This window comes from Amyelois transitella, chromosome 22, assembly GCF_032362555.1.
Source record: "Amyelois transitella isolate CPQ chromosome 22, ilAmyTran1.1, whole genome shotgun sequence".
Lineage (NCBI taxonomy): Eukaryota > Metazoa > Arthropoda > Insecta > Lepidoptera > Pyralidae > Amyelois > Amyelois transitella.
In genome coordinates, this window is record NC_083525.1 from 5,446,279 (window position 1) to 5,461,817 (window position 15,539).

Genomic DNA, 15,539 nt, shown 5'->3' on the forward strand with positions numbered 1-15,539 from the left:
CAATATGGCGTACCGACGAAAACGGCGATTCTTGTTTTTTTTTTGCTAAAATCCATTAGTATTTTGATCAAAAGACGATTTGTATGCGTCCGTCTAGATCTTTAATAACTGTGCGCTGTCGTCGCATGTACTGCTGTAGGTACACGTAGTCGACTTCAAGATTGAGCATGTTCTCACGGTTTTCTGATAACATCTGGAAATTTTAACAAATGTTTATACACGTCAAAAAGACGATACCCATATGTTGTATTAATGCAATGGTAATTTAATACATGCTGGTAGTTATTTTGAAGGCCCCTCCATAATTGGCGTCTTTCGAGCGTACTTAGTCGTCGAGAGTTTATTCGTTACCAAACTAGCATTTAATAAGAAATGTTTGATAAAAGTTTAAAATGAAGACTTACCGTATATCCTCCACCTCCATCGCCGATGTAGTTTTGCGTGACGACGCGGTAAGTGGCGCTAGTGTCTATTGGCAAGTACCGCGGCACGTCGCAGTCTATGCAGCGAATGCCCAGTGACGTCACGCGAGACCCCACCGGCAGGGAAGCGTTGTATACCACTCGCATTCCTGGAGTGGGGATGAAATAAAAAATAAATTCAAAATCAAGGTTTGATAAGTAAGTACCTTTAGAAGATGACCACATACATTGACAAGTAGCAGTTTTGTCTGTTTTGACAGGGATAATATTAGCATTTTTAAAAAGGAGAATTCCACATTATTAACCAGTCGGTTTATTTCTTTATTAAATTTATTTAAACTTTATTGCACCTAAATGTTCACAAGAGGGACTTAATGCCATGAGGCATTCTCTACTAGTCGAACCTTTAGACCAAACTGAGATTGTAATTTGGTTAGTTTATTAGTTATAGTTACCAAGCGTGAAAATGTTTCATGACACATTTCAAGTAAGCATATAGAAATTTACCTCCAATCTGCAGCATACGGCCGCTGTAGAAGCTTCCAGGCGTCTGCGCAACGCCTACCGAGAATTCCAGCGCTTCCAGAAGATACTCTCCCTTCAGATCGTACACCTGGATGAAGTTCTCAAACGGCATTGCCATCAGTAGCCCCTCAGTTGTCACGTCTGTTAAAAATATTCTAGATTAGCTTTTGCGTGCGGTTTTGCGTGCGTACGAGGTGTGTTCAAAAAGTATCGCGAATTTTGTGTTTTTTCAAAAATTATTTATTTATTCATGAATATTTATTTTGTCCCCTTCAAAGTAATCCCCATGAGATATTATACACTTGTGCCAACGGTTTTTCCAATCTTCGAAGCACTTCAAAAAATCATTTTTTTTTATCTTGTTCAGCTCCTCCTTCGATGCCGTCTTTATCTCGTCAAGCGTAGCGTAACGTCGTCCTTTCATGGGCCTCTTCAGTTTAGGGAACAAGAAAAAGTCACAGGGGGCCAGATCTGGGGAATACGGTGGCTGCGGCATCATTAGTGTGTTGTTTTTGGCCAAAAAGTCGCGCACAAGCAACGATGTGTGAGCAGGGGCGTTATCGTGGTGCAAAAGCCAATTTTTGTTCTTCCACAAATCCGGGCGTTTCTGGCGGATTGCTTCGCGCAAATTGCGCATAACTTGCAGGTAATATTCCTTATTGTCCTCAGCAACTTCTCTAACGGTGATTCGACGATTGGCCAATCCATTTTCTCCACTTCATTAATTTTTTCGTCTGTTGTTGAAGTGCTCGGGCGTCCGGCACGCTCTTCGTCGTTCACATCTTCTCGGCCTTCTGAGAACATTTTGTACCACCGATAAACGTTGCTTCGGTCTAAGGTAGCTTCTCCGTATGCCACAGTCAACATTCGGAATGCATCCGCGCACTTAATTTCGTTTTTCACACAAAATTTGATACAGGTTCTTTGATCCATTTTTTTGAATAGGTAAAAATCGAAGACGATCCAAAACACGTGCAAGCAAAGCAGCTGTCAACAATTAAGTGAACATTCAAAATGGCCGAGCTTGTCGGCATAAGTGAGAGACATGAGTACCAACATAACGCCACAAAAAAATCTAAATTCGAATATACGTAACCCGCGAAAATTCAAAATTCGCGATACTTTTTGAACACACCTCGTATACAGTGGTTTATACCATGGGAACAGATATTTTTCTGAAATGAATGGTGGATTTAATACTTCTAAACTGAAATACGAATATTAAACAATATTTCAATCCCACTTTTTTGTTGGTATGGGTAAAGACGGACTACGAACGGTTACCAATGATCGATGTAGTAACTGATACATTTAGGTACTCGTGGTTCCTGGAACTCCAATCTTTTTTCCCCAAGATTTATTGAATCGATAGAAAGTTTGAAACCATTACACCAATCACATACCTGGAGAACTTTTCCATTTTTCATACATACATACATAAAATCATACATAAAATCACGCCTCTTTCCCGGAGGGGTAGGCAGAGACTACCTCTTTCCACTTGCCACGATCTCTGCATACTTCTTTCGCTTCGTCCACTTTCATAACTCTCTTCATACAAGCTCGGCGGTTTCGGGTACTTTTGACCTGACCCTTTACCAGGACGTCCTTAATTTGATCAAGATACGTTCGTCTAGGTCTTCCCACTCCGACCTTTCCCTCCACACTCTCCTTGTATATCTGCTTAGTCAACCTGCTTTCATTCATCCTCTCCACATGACCGAACCATCTTAACATACCCTTTTCTATTCCTGTAACTACATCTTCTTTCACATCACAACATTCCCTTATCACGCTGTTCCTTATCCTGTCACTCAATTTCACACCCATCATACTCCTTAACGCTCTCATTTCCACTGCATTTATTCTGCTTTCATGCTTCTTTTGCCATACCCAACTTTCACTCCCATACATTAATGTCGGGACCAACACGCCCCTGTGCACAGCCAGTCGAGCCTTTTTGGATAGTTTCTGACTGCTCATAAAGGCATGCAAAGCTCCATTCACCATGTTCCCCGCGTTCACTCTCCTTTCAATATCACTATCATACTTGCCATCTGATGTAAACTTTGATCCTAGATATACAAACTCTTTCACTTGCTCCACTTTTTCTCCTCCAATCAAAATATTACATGCTGTCATTTCTTTCTCCATTTCAAAAACCAGTGTTTTAGTTTTACTTACGTTCACTTTCATTCCTTTCTCTTTTAAAGCTTCATGCATACAGTTTACCATCTCCTGTAGCTCCTCCGCTGATGACGCCAGTATAACCTGATCGTCGGCATAGAGCAGACATTTGACGAGTAACTCATTCATCCTTAATCCACTTTTAGACTCTTTCAAATCTGTCAAGCAGCTATCCATAAATAGGTTGAACAGCCACGGTGACGCAACACATCCTTGCCTAACGCCTTTCTCAATCTTAAACCACTCAGTGTGCGCTCCGTTTATCCTGACACAAGCACTCGAATCCTCATATAAGGATTTCAGTGCTCGTATTAAGAGACTGCTCACCCCATGCATAGAAAGTGCTGACCACAATTCATTCCTCTCAACTCTGTCATAGGCCTTTTCCAGATCTACGAATGTGCAATAGACTTTTTGACTCTTGGCCAAAAACTTTTCGGCTATGCACCGCAAGGAAAAGACCTGATCAGTACATCCCATTCCCTTTCGAAATCCCGCTTGAGCATCCCATATTTTGTCATCAGTTTCATTCCTGACTCTATTAATCAATACCTTAGCATACAATTTGCCGACGACGCTAAGCAGGCTTATACCACGATAATTTTTGCAGTCCAGCTGTGACCCTTTTCCTTTGTAAAGTGGCACGATAACAGCCTTACACCAATCTTTTGGTACTCGGCCGCTTCTCCAACACAAATTGCAAAGGCAGTACAACTGACTAGCTACTACGCCTTTTCCTGCTTTAAGCATCTCGACCGACACTCTATCACACCCAGCAGCCTTTCCCGCTTTCATACTCTTAAGTGCTTCCACAATTTCGAACATTTCAATTTCGCCTTCCATCTCATTCTCTTTTTCTTCGCTATAGCAGAAATCTTTCTTATTTCCTTCCTTTTTTTCAAATAAACTTTCAAAATAGTCCTTCCATATCTTTAGTACACATTCTTCTCCTTTCACAACGCTACCATCCTGGCATCTGATCCTAGTCAGCTCTCTGGTTATAGTATTTCCTCGGGCTGACCTTACGGATTTCCAGAATACTTTCAGATTTGACTGAAAGTCTTCTGATAGCCTTTTATCAAAATCCTCTTTATACTCTTCTTTCTTTCTAATCACAGCTTTCTTAACCAAATCTTTCATTTTCTTATATTCCTTACGTGCTTCATTCACATCTTCATCTATAACCTCTTGCATTCTTAAGTTAGCTTTTGCTGCTAACAAATCCAGCCATGCTTTCTTCTTTAATCGCACAAGTTCTTGCACATCTTTACTCATCCACGCATTTTTGTGATTTTTTCCTTTCCTTCTTCTACTTACACCACACACTTCAACAGCTACTTTCACAATTCTTTCTTTAAATTCCTTCCATCCATCTTCAATATCGCTCATTTCCTCTAAATCTTCAAATTCATCCTTCAGTCTATTAATATACTTCTTACCTACATCCATATCTTGCAAATTTTCTACTTTTACTCTTTCCAAAGCGCTGGTTTGCTCCCTTACCCTGTGCCGCCAGCGATTGAAGATACCCCTTATCCGGGATATCACCAGTAAATGGTCCGAGTCAATGCCAGCACCGCGATATGCACGGGTATCCAGCACTTTGTTCTTCAATCTTTCATCTACAATCACAAAGTCTATCATACTTTTTAAAATACCTTCCACTCTTGTGTAGGTGTGGATCTCTTTATGTTGAAACATTGAGTTCGACACAAAAAGATCCCACTCTAGACAAATTTCTAATACACTTCTTCCATTATCATTCACCTTTTCGTCACCAAACGCACCAAGCACCTTCTCATATCCATCACGCTTTACACCCACCCATCCATTAAAATCACCTAACATAATAATCTTCTCATTTGGCTTGGTAACTTTCAATACTTCTCTTACACTATTCCAGAACTCCTCGTTTTCGCTTTTTGCTGATGTTGTACCCCTCGAACCCACATCCCAAGGTGCATAAACACCTAGAACGAAGATCCGAGTGATTCCAACTTTCAGCCTAATCCATAGAAGACGAGGGCTGACACACTCATACTCATTCACGCACTCAGCCATTCGTGCAGAAAGAATTAGACCGACCCCTTGACAGCCTCGGCTGGTACTGGAAATTCCAGACCAATACGCCGTGTAAGGGCCGTGCTGCGTCGCGTCGCATCCTTTCCGCTTCGTTTCATTCACGCACAACACATCCAAACGTCTTTCATCCATCATCTGGCATACTTCCTCAATCTTATCCTTCATTCCTCCTCTTACATTCATCGTCGCAAAGCGGCTTTCAGCAGACCGCATACCGCTCCCGCCGGGAACGAGACGTGATGGGGTGCGGACACCATCGCCGCCATTTAGGTGCTCTTTTAAAAAATTTGCATCCATGCGATTCCCACGAGACGCAAGGGAACAATTTTGTCCGCCCCAGCAGAGCCCCGCATGCCAGGGTAAGGCTAGCCATTACCTGGGGGTCGCCCAACCCCATGGCGGAAGTGGCACGCTCGAGACTAGGCTCGCCCCTAGCCATGCATCCATCGGCGCGGCAGACCTTAGATTGGCAGGGATTTACATTAAAGAGGAATCCCAAGTTCATTTTTCATTTCAAGTTTTTCTACTCTAAATAATAATTTAGACATGTAGGTAAGTAAATAACTCACTGCCTGGCTCGATCTGATTTCGCAAGCCGCCCGCGTTAATCATGCACACGTGTATATCGTTCCACCTCGACCCTTCCGCGCGGCTCATCATCTGAGTGAAAAAAAAATCGTTCGTCATTACGGCTTCCAATAGAAATTTTGTGTAACAGATTAAGCTTCATTTCTGAAATCGTCCGCATGAGGGTAGACCGTTTGTGTCGTCCCTAAAAAAACTTGGAATCTGCCTACGATTCGGGAAAGTACAATCAAGTTATTACTCGTCGTTAATGCCGGCAAAACGTTCGTGGTAGATGAAATAACATTCAGAGCACAGTTCACAAATTATGTAGCTCGCTATTCTCTGGCGGCTATTTGCTGAATCTCGTGTCCATAGCTAAACCCACAAACAAAACTAGTCGTAATAAAGGCTGTAGTTATTCTATTGATTTTTAAATTATCTCTCATCACTCTTACCTGCGACGTTTACCTAAATCACAACTCACCTCTTCTAAAAACCCGTCACAAGCCCAGCTGCCCAGCACGCACTCGGCGCTGTAACATCCTCTGGCAAGTCGTGCGAGAGTTGTTCCTAGCACCTCTTTGCCTTCAGAGTCTACCCGCTCCCGCCAAGGCTCCAGTTCTTCCAAAATGAATGGGTCTGAAAAGCCATACTTCTTATATGAAGATTAATGATTTATTTCACAACGAAAAGCTTTAATGTGCTGGTGATCAGCACGAGGAGGGGAGAAGAAAAATCTCCCTAGGCAGATTGTAAAAGTCAAACAAGGGAATGGCTTATACAAACTTGGAGGGAGTTTTTGTTTTGGCGCGTAACTTTATGACTGATCTCAATTCCATTTTGGTTGGCTTGGTGCGAGCCAGTTGGATGTGGCCGTTGAATTGTGGGGATAGGCACATGATATGAGTGTGTGTACATAATTTTTATTAACCTTGTACAATGGAAGTTCCCAAGAAGACCGGCTGGCCTTCCCAGCGCTGGACGATTCCATCAGCGTCGATGAATAGTTTAATGATCCCCAGGTATCGTGTGTAACATGATGCTTGCACCACTGGAATCTGAATAAAATGGCATCAAATCATATTTAGGGGATTGTAGTAATATTAAGTTTTATTTCAAGGCGTTTATCGCATATCCTACGAGGCCGTAACTGCAGCGTAACTTCATATACTGGTGCAGCTTCGGCCTTACGCCTCGAATAATGCACGTGTTGTACCCCAAAAATAAGACAATCTCGTAAATAGGGTTAGGTTAGTTAATAGGTACCTAAATGTGAATGAAACGAAAGAAGTATACAGAGATCGTGCGGGGGAGAGATGAAGTCTCTCACTACATCTCCGGGAAAGAGGCTTGGTTTTATACATCGTGGAACCTATTTAGGAATTATGTCGAAAACACATAGGAAAATAATAGACTGAAGAGGAATTAATAAAAGTAGGTATTGAACATTTTACCCTGTGCCCGTTTGCTTGTGTTACCACCGTAGGGTATTCCCCGATGGCTGTGTCGCCGCTGGGTGGTTCCCCGGTGTAAAGCAGAGTATGGGAATGTGCGCCTACGATTATATCAACGGTAGAGGAAACGCGCTCAGCTATACTCCTGAAAAGAATTACGTGTCTTGAGTATTTCATACGAGTATTAGACGCATTTTTATAGCTTCGTTTTTATTGTCTTCGTTCTTTTTTTGTAAGTGTCATAAAAAGAGAAGATCTTTAATCTGCTATGTCAATTTTTATCCTATCTGGACTAGGGTCCCGTGTCAAAGGTTTCACAGAGGGCAGAATTGAGTCGCTTCGTGTCACCTGATTCTCCGCAGAGGGCCGTCAAGATCATCTACGTTGCAGTATGTACAATTATAAAAGTAGTTAGAATGTCTAGACGCACAGTTCAGTATTATATCCGACGTGTGACAGCACTATGATGATGTCGACGCCCTGTTCGGTGAGGATGGCCGCTTCCCGATTGATGGCCTCCACTTCATCCTCCATGATCACACGACCGATGGGCGCGGAGAACTGAAAATTACAACAAAAATGTGCACGTCACATGTGTTCCTCTCTCTCATATTGCACATTATTTCTGGCGATGTCAAGAAAAGATATCTTCGGTCTTTCCCTTCAATTTAGACTAGACAGAGATGGAATAGCCAGTCATTCTGTTTCCCAGATAGCTTTCACAATACGTTTGTGTTGAGTGAACTATTAATAGTGATATTCTTTATGAATTTAAAATTATGCTCATTCTCTTTAATGAAGTTAAAGACCCATCTCCATCGCCAAACTAAAATTAATTTCCATTGAATTGTCCACAAAAAAATGCGCAATACAACGACATTACTTAGGTTTTAAATAAGAGTAGAACGGTAGGGTCAGGAGATAGCTGTGCCGCACCTCCCGTTGATTGGTGTATGGTGAGAGGTTGCCCAGGTATCTCCTGAGCCATGCGTATAGATAGACATGTTGTTTTTATGTTATTTTAGTCAACTCCAGTGCAGGAACCAAATCTTAACTACATGCAACCGCAGGTATGCGCTAGAAAAAAAAACTTTAACTAAAGTTTACTACTATGATCTCTTCAATAAAATTAAATACTTACGACTCTAATTACGGAGCACTTTGGCGCCCATCATTGTGGCTGATATGAAATAAAATACGTATGCACCCAGCATTGTGATTGATATAAAATAAATACTTACGACTCTAAGCAGCACTCCGATAATACCGATTCTACGTCCACGGCGTGTCACCACCACGTGGTTCTTAATGTATGGTGTCATGTCAGGTTCGAAGGTGGTGTTTACGTTGGCGCCCAGCATTGTGGAGTTCAGAGTTTCGAGGTACGGGAGTAGACCTTGGATGCCGTGGTCGAATTCGTGGTTGCCTAGTACCTGGAAAACGTTGATGAGATTATTAAAAACCCGACTTCCTTGGTTCGGTAATCGAAGTTATAATGCAAAATGAACATTTTCTGACTGAGCTGGGTATTGAATGTGTAGAGGAAAGTAACCAAATATGGGCTACCATTTTGTTTTTGCCTCAAAAATAAAAAACTATTAAAAAAATAACCATTTATTGTGGTCAAAATAATCACACATACATTTTTAAAGAGCTAAGTAACAATCATATGTTCTTAATATTATTATATATTATTATCTTGAGCATTAAACAAAATATCAAAATAGATTCTAAATATGGAACAGGTACTTAAATATGGGCTACTAATAGAAACTTAATATGTCTTCTACGAAAATAACAATTATAAATATTTACCTTATAAGAGATCAAATTACTTTGGTAGATGGAAGAAATCACATAATTTACTTACAAAAATCACATATCCAAGTGTCGAACTCTGGCCCAGCACAGTCATTATGTGCCCAGAGCTGACACATTAAACATCTTACCCACAGTTCTCCTGCTGCGTTTTCTGAAAAAAATTCCTGACAAAACATACACGCTGCATCGGCAGTATCAGGAGCCTCTCTTCCTATAGGGGCATCTGGTTCACTATCTGAATCAAATTGGAGATATTCTTCACTTACACTTTCTTCCTTGGTCTTGGCTTACTTATTTCTAAACTTCTTTTGCTTGGGTTACTTATCTTTTGTTTTATTTTCTTTTTCAATTTTCTTCCTACTTGTTGCAATAAGGCCATTTTTATATGGAGACAAAGTTATGACCGAAGCCACAGCAGCCCATATTTAGGACCATAGTAATAGCCCATATTCGAAATTCTTAACTAAAATAAATTTGATCTTGTACTTTACAAATCATATATAGCAAGCAATAAATCGACCGAAAATCATAAAATTAAACTTATATTTTGCAATAAAACACATGGTTAGAGTATTTAGACCTAATTTTCTTTGATTAAACAACACATTGATACGAACCTCAGAAAACTTTTCGACAGCAACAACACAAGAACAGCTGACAATGGCGACAGCTCGCGCGCGATTGACGAGAGCGAGTGAGTGCGATGTCAAAGCGAATGAATGCGATGGACGATCGTCATTTGTTGTGTCATTCGACTGTAGGTTTTCGAGAATTGTTACTAGCCCATATTAAAGCACTAGCCCACATTTAGTTACTTTCCTCTATCAATGTATATTTTATATTCAACGGACAATAATAAGATATCCAGGTACGTAGTATGTTATAGATCTAATTACCTAATACTTAGTCCCTTTTATCATTCGCATATAAAATTTGTTGGTAATATGTAACCACGCCTCCCCAACTTTGTTGTCACGCAGCTAAACACAAGATAGACGCGTGATAAAAAAATTGATTAGATATTATACGTCATCGTTAATTTTTTAAATTTTGTTGAAGATAATGTTTATCTCGTTGTAATTAATAAGTTTTTGAAACACAATTATGTATAAGAATAGTGTCCAGCAGATACCACTCTATATTTTAACGTAGAAGATTTACTATGCACTTTCTTCTTTTCATAACGTAGAAGATTTAGGTACTATGCACTTTCTGTGAATGTTGTACCTAAATAGTTTCCCCATAAATGATATAGATCACCCGTGTCTATAGCAACAACCACGATACAAGCGGAATTCCATCTATTTCAGGGTCACAGTCGCTCTCCAATTCATGGGACTACCTGATTTACCCCACTCCTGGATCGTGGCCAAAGGTAGACTGAATTCCACACTACTGTTAATAAAGGCTATTCAATGTTAGCCGCTTTTGAATAATACTCTTTGGCCGCTTTGGAAATGCGCTTGGGAGTGATTGCAATTTATGTTATTGAGCTCTTGACACTAACACTGAATAAAAAAATTGCGGCTTGCTACATCCAGTTGTGAAACTTATAGTCTAATGACAGAAAATAACAAATTGCATTTAGGTATGCAATAATGGTGTTTTTTGTTTCCTGGGTTATACCTGCGTATACGCATCATACAGTTAAACTATTAATTTTCACCCCTAACTCCAAACGACGATGGTTTCACTTTAATAAACTGTGATAATTTAGAAATTAAGAAAAAAAATCACCTACATGAGCATCATGCGGCATCAAATTCATGAAATGCTGCGTAACGTTCCACCTGAGGAAGTTATACCAGATGGTCCCCTGGAAGGTGTCTCCGCCGTTCAGGAGCACCGAGTCGGGCTCCGCCTCTAGAGCTTCATTGACGGCCGTGTACAGCCGCGCGAAGCCCCCGATGCATGCTTCGCCGGGATTGCAAATGGCGCCAGTAGGACTCACTTCATCGAAGCTAGACAATGGAATTAATAGTATCTAAAGCATAGCTCATTATAATTCATATTTAAAAAAAACAGGAATATATAACATAAATTTGCCCGCAGTTCCAGCCTTGTTAAAGTTCTCGTTTTTGTTGGAATTTCCACGTAGTTTGCTATGTTTTTCCTCAGATAATTCACACAAATGAAAAAAAATGAAAAAAATGAAAAAAAAAAATGAAAAAAAATCTTTATTTCTTCAACATACATTGTTTTATAAAAACTAGTTGATGAAGTCTCCTTTTAAGCATGCATAACACGCCTGTGCCAGGAGACTCCGCTCTTCCTTAGCACTATTATCATAACATAAAGAAATATAATCATCATTTATAAAAAAAGAAGAAAAGAGAATATACATACATAAACATACATACACATACATGCACAATACTTACATATAAATTATATATACATATATATATATATATATACAGTTACATACATATACATTACTAATTATTGTAATAGTCACTTTAAATCGTCTTTTCCAATAAATTTTCCACTTCAACATAACTTAAATTTTGTAACCAGTTTATAATTATTGATTTACATTCGTATGGAGTTTTATCACTTATATTGATTTGTTTATCTATCTTATTATACAAATATGCTGAGCGTTTTTCAAACTGAACTCTTGCAAATGCCGTATTGATAACAGGAACCGCTACCGCATTCATTTTTCTCCTTCTAGCTTCAACATTCGGGTTATAAGAGACGGATTTATGTTTTTTTAAGATTAAGTTAATAATGTATAATTTTCGGACCGACAATATTTTACTCACTGAATATAATTCATGTGTTGGGAATGTCCTTTTTTTAAAATACATTACTTTGAGCAGACTTCGCTGAGCTCTTTCTACATCCAGAAAACGAGTCTTAAGGGCACCGCCCCAGACTGGGATGCAGTAAGAAATGATTGATTGGACCAAAGAAATGTAAATATAGTTAAGTATATTCTTAGAGCCATTGGTGTTAGAACCTTTGCCCGGGGCGATATATCTCAGGTTCTTAAATATCCATATAAATTTACGTATCCTAGATGCCAACTGTTCTACTTGAGGATACCATGACAATCTTTGGTCCAGGATCACACCTAAGTATTTTGTCTGACTTACTTTCTTAATAGATGGACAATTACAACATTCAATTGTCGGATTTTGACATGTATGAATTTGCATAGAGAAATCTAGTGACGGTTGAGTATTTTTATAAATACTGAAACACATGAAATTAGTTTTTTCTGTATTAAGGGTAAGCAAGTTATTTTTAAGCCATGTCGCGATCCGGGACACACCCCGCTCCGCATTTCTCTTTATATCAGTCCACGTTGACCCAGTGAAGACAATTGATGTGTCATCAGCATACGAAAATAGTTTGGCCCCATCAAGAGTCAGGTTGCAAAGATCGTTTATATAAACGAGAAACAGGGTAGGTCCCAGAACACTACCTTGTGGTACGCCACATGTCACATCAACATCATCACTCACCGTCTGCCCTAATTTAACTTGTTGCTTACGATTAGTTAAATAATCCCTAAAGATTGCCAATTGAGTATTCCTTATACCAATTATTTCCAATTTACGTAATAGGATAGAGACAGAGACAGTATCAAAGGCCTTCTTTAAGTCTAAAAATATTGACATACACTTCTTCCCATTATCCAGTTGCTTAGTAATTAGAGTGGTTATAGATGTAACTGCATCCTCCGTTGAGATACCATGCCTAAAACCAAATTGGTTTGAAGATAATATATTATATGTCTCAAAGTATTTCAATAGTCTAGAATTGAGCAGTTTTTCTAGTATTTTAGCCAAAACAGGAAGAACGGATATAGGTCTGTAGTTGTTAATGTTGTCTCTGTCCCCATTCTTGAAGATAGGCGTTATCACGGATTTTTTTAGTAAATTTGGAAATATTCCCTTTTTGAAGCAGAGGTTGGCCAGGTGTGTTACTATTGGTATGATTTCGTTTTTTACATATTTAAGATAAGCCGTAGTTATGTTGTCCCAACCTGGGGCACTATCCGATTTTAAATTCATTATTATACTATTAACTTCCTAAAACTTGAAAGACCCTGCCTTCACAAGGTCACGAGCCAGAAAGTGAAGGCGGGAGGCACGGGGGGTAAGGTGTTCAGAAATAAATATTGGTGTATCTTCTGCCGTTCGGTGGCCTATATGCTTTGCGCATAATTTTGTTTTATGCTTCACGTTAAAAGCTTTACAGAGTTTTAATGTATCGTTTTTTATAATTGTAGATGTCGTCTCCACGATTATAGGTGTATTCCTTGTTTCTTCCTTTCTCCCCCGGATGCGATAAATATCCTTGATGTCTCTCTTATTAATTTCTCCTCCAATGTTTTTTGACAGAGTTAAAACCATGTCAATGAGGTCCTCCTTTGACTCGTTGTTCTTTTTTGGGACATTCTTTAACTCCAAATTTGACTTACGATTATCCCTTTGCATGTCTTCGATTTTATTTTCTAAAATAGTTATTAGTTTTTTATCTTCTATTTTTTGAGCTTCTAGTTTTTCTAATTTCTGCTTGAGCTCCTCATTTTGCGCCGATAAAAATGACACCGAGTTTTCAATATTACGGTTTGATTGTTGAATCTCTTTTAAAATAGCAGCATTTCGTTTAAACTCCTTCTCTTGGTTTTCCGTCAATTTCATAATCATCTCTTTCATTTCTGTATAGCCTTCACTCCGGTCGTCTTTCCATTTTCTCTTTTGCCTGGCATTAACAAAATTTGGTGTTGTAGTTTGATCCTGTACACGGTTTATTTCGGAGTCTGAGAGTGATTGGTCTAATGCCATGTTAGTCGAGTATATCACCTGTTTAATTGTTTCTTATAAGACCAAAACACAAAGGCTAAGTTATAAATTCTATTTCTATTACTTACAAGTAATAAGGAGGCTCCAAAATAAGTAAATCCTTTATAGAAGACCACCCGAAGTATGTGCTTGTAGGTTTAAATCACTTAACAGATCACTTGTTTACTTGATAAACACTCGCAATTTATTAGAACAAACGGGCAACGCGTAGCTAAGCGTCCTCGTAGCAGTACATAAAGGCGTCCTTGTCGTAGACTCGTAGTACTGGGTCGTAGCTCATGCGTCACAGCGTCAGTCGTAAAACTTCGGAAGTACTCGGCCGTCCGCGTCCGCGCACGAGGTGAGATAAAAATAGCAGGTCTTTTTCTTGCGGGGGTGGGGTTGCGGTAACCGCGCTCGCTTTAACGTGCCGTGGACTTCGACCCGCCGCGGATGAAGCAGCTTTTAAGTTTATGCGTCGTATGTGCAATTTGTACTTATATGGGATTATTGCACTAATTTGAATGATATTAGATGCGTAATTCGTGTAAACACAATTTATTATTTTAGTAATTAACGGATAACACGTCTAGCTTGCTCAGAATATCGGACGAAAGAGGACTAATGACTGAATTACAAATCTCATCTAAATCGGTCCAGCTTAATCGACTAACCCTATTGTATATAAAAACAATGGACAGTATGTATGTATGTAGTGCCGTGTGGTTCCCGGCACTATTACAAAAAAGAATAGGACCACTCCATCTCTTTCCCATGGATGTCGTAAAAGGCGACTAAGGGATAGGCTTATAAACTTAGGATTCCTCTTTTAGGCGATGGGCTAGCAACCTGTCACTATTTGAATCTCGGTTCTATCATTAAGCCAAATAGCTGAACGTGGCCATTCAGTCTTTTCAAGACTGTTGGCTCTGTCTACCCCGCAAGGGATATAGACGTGATCATATGTATGTATGTATGTATGACAGTATGTATATGAATCTAATAAACTGGAAAATACTGCAAAGGTTCCGGACGTCAGACGGGAGTCGCTTCTTGTAAAACCTGACTCACCCAATCTAGGATCCATGGTCAAAGTTATGCCCCGGGCTTCTCTCCAGAGAGGTGAGGATTCTTATCATTCTAGAATAATAAGCAGGGCAAGAAAATCATAAACATAAAATAAAAACAATACTTACTGAGCATGAAAATCATTGTAATGCACTATATTTAGCTCGAATAAACCATCTTCATTTTCAGCCAAAACCAGCGCTACAAATAACAGATACACAAAATTTCGCATTTTGCGGCCCACCCCCGGTTTCAAACTAAAATTACTTCAAAAAGCTATTGGACTTATCGCTTAGATTAAGCTAACATTGTACAGTCAACTCCAGATAAGCGAAGTCAATTTCAAAACATAACAGTGAATTCCATATGCCTATTCGGTATAGTTTGAAATACCGGTGACTGTACCAATACAGGGCCGAATTTCAGTTAGGTAATACACGATACTTTCTTCTGAATAATATACCTAAATGGCACTTATTTAAGTACTGAATGTCCTAATCAGGAACAAAAATAATAAACATAAAGGGATCGTTTGTAGTGCGGTTTTCATCATAGTAGAATAGAGCAACTCCATAGATATCAAAGAACTAAGACTAAAGATCAATTTGTGCATA

General features: G+C 39.4%; 1 protein-coding gene across 1 annotated transcript; it reads right to left on the reverse strand.

Annotated features, from left to right (window-relative positions):
* Positions 1 to 5: 5 nt before the first annotated feature.
* Positions 6 to 15,213, reverse strand: LOC106129966 (apyrase). The gene is made up of 11 exons (XM_013328691.2): positions 15,054 to 15,213; positions 10,800 to 11,019; positions 8,479 to 8,670; positions 7,668 to 7,798; positions 7,238 to 7,382; positions 6,715 to 6,841; positions 6,268 to 6,422; positions 5,786 to 5,876; positions 930 to 1,088; positions 405 to 571; positions 6 to 193 (listed from the first exon to the last, which is right to left on the reverse strand). The coding sequence occupies exons 1-11, from the start codon at positions 15,155 to 15,157 to the stop codon at positions 68 to 70; spliced, it is 1,617 nt and encodes a 538-aa protein (XP_013184145.2). The 5' UTR covers positions 15,158 to 15,213; the 3' UTR covers positions 6 to 67.
* Positions 15,214 to 15,539: the final 326 nt, after the last annotated feature.

What these genes read in the sequence shown, in the direction of transcription:
- LOC106129966 (XM_013328691.2), bottom strand. Translation starts at nt 15,157, where the DNA reads ATGCGAAATTTTGTGTATCTGTTATTTGTAGCGCTGGTTTTGGCTGAA. An exon ending in CACAAGCAAACGGGCACAGG is followed by an intron (nt 6,842 to 7,237) that starts GTAAAATGTTCA and finishes CATTTTATTCAG; the next exon opens with ATTCCAGTGGTGCAAGCATC. An exon ending in CCGTATGCTGCAGATTGGAG is followed by an intron (nt 572 to 929) that starts GTAAATTTCTAT and finishes TCCCCACTCCAG; the next exon opens with GAATGCGAGTGGTATACAAC.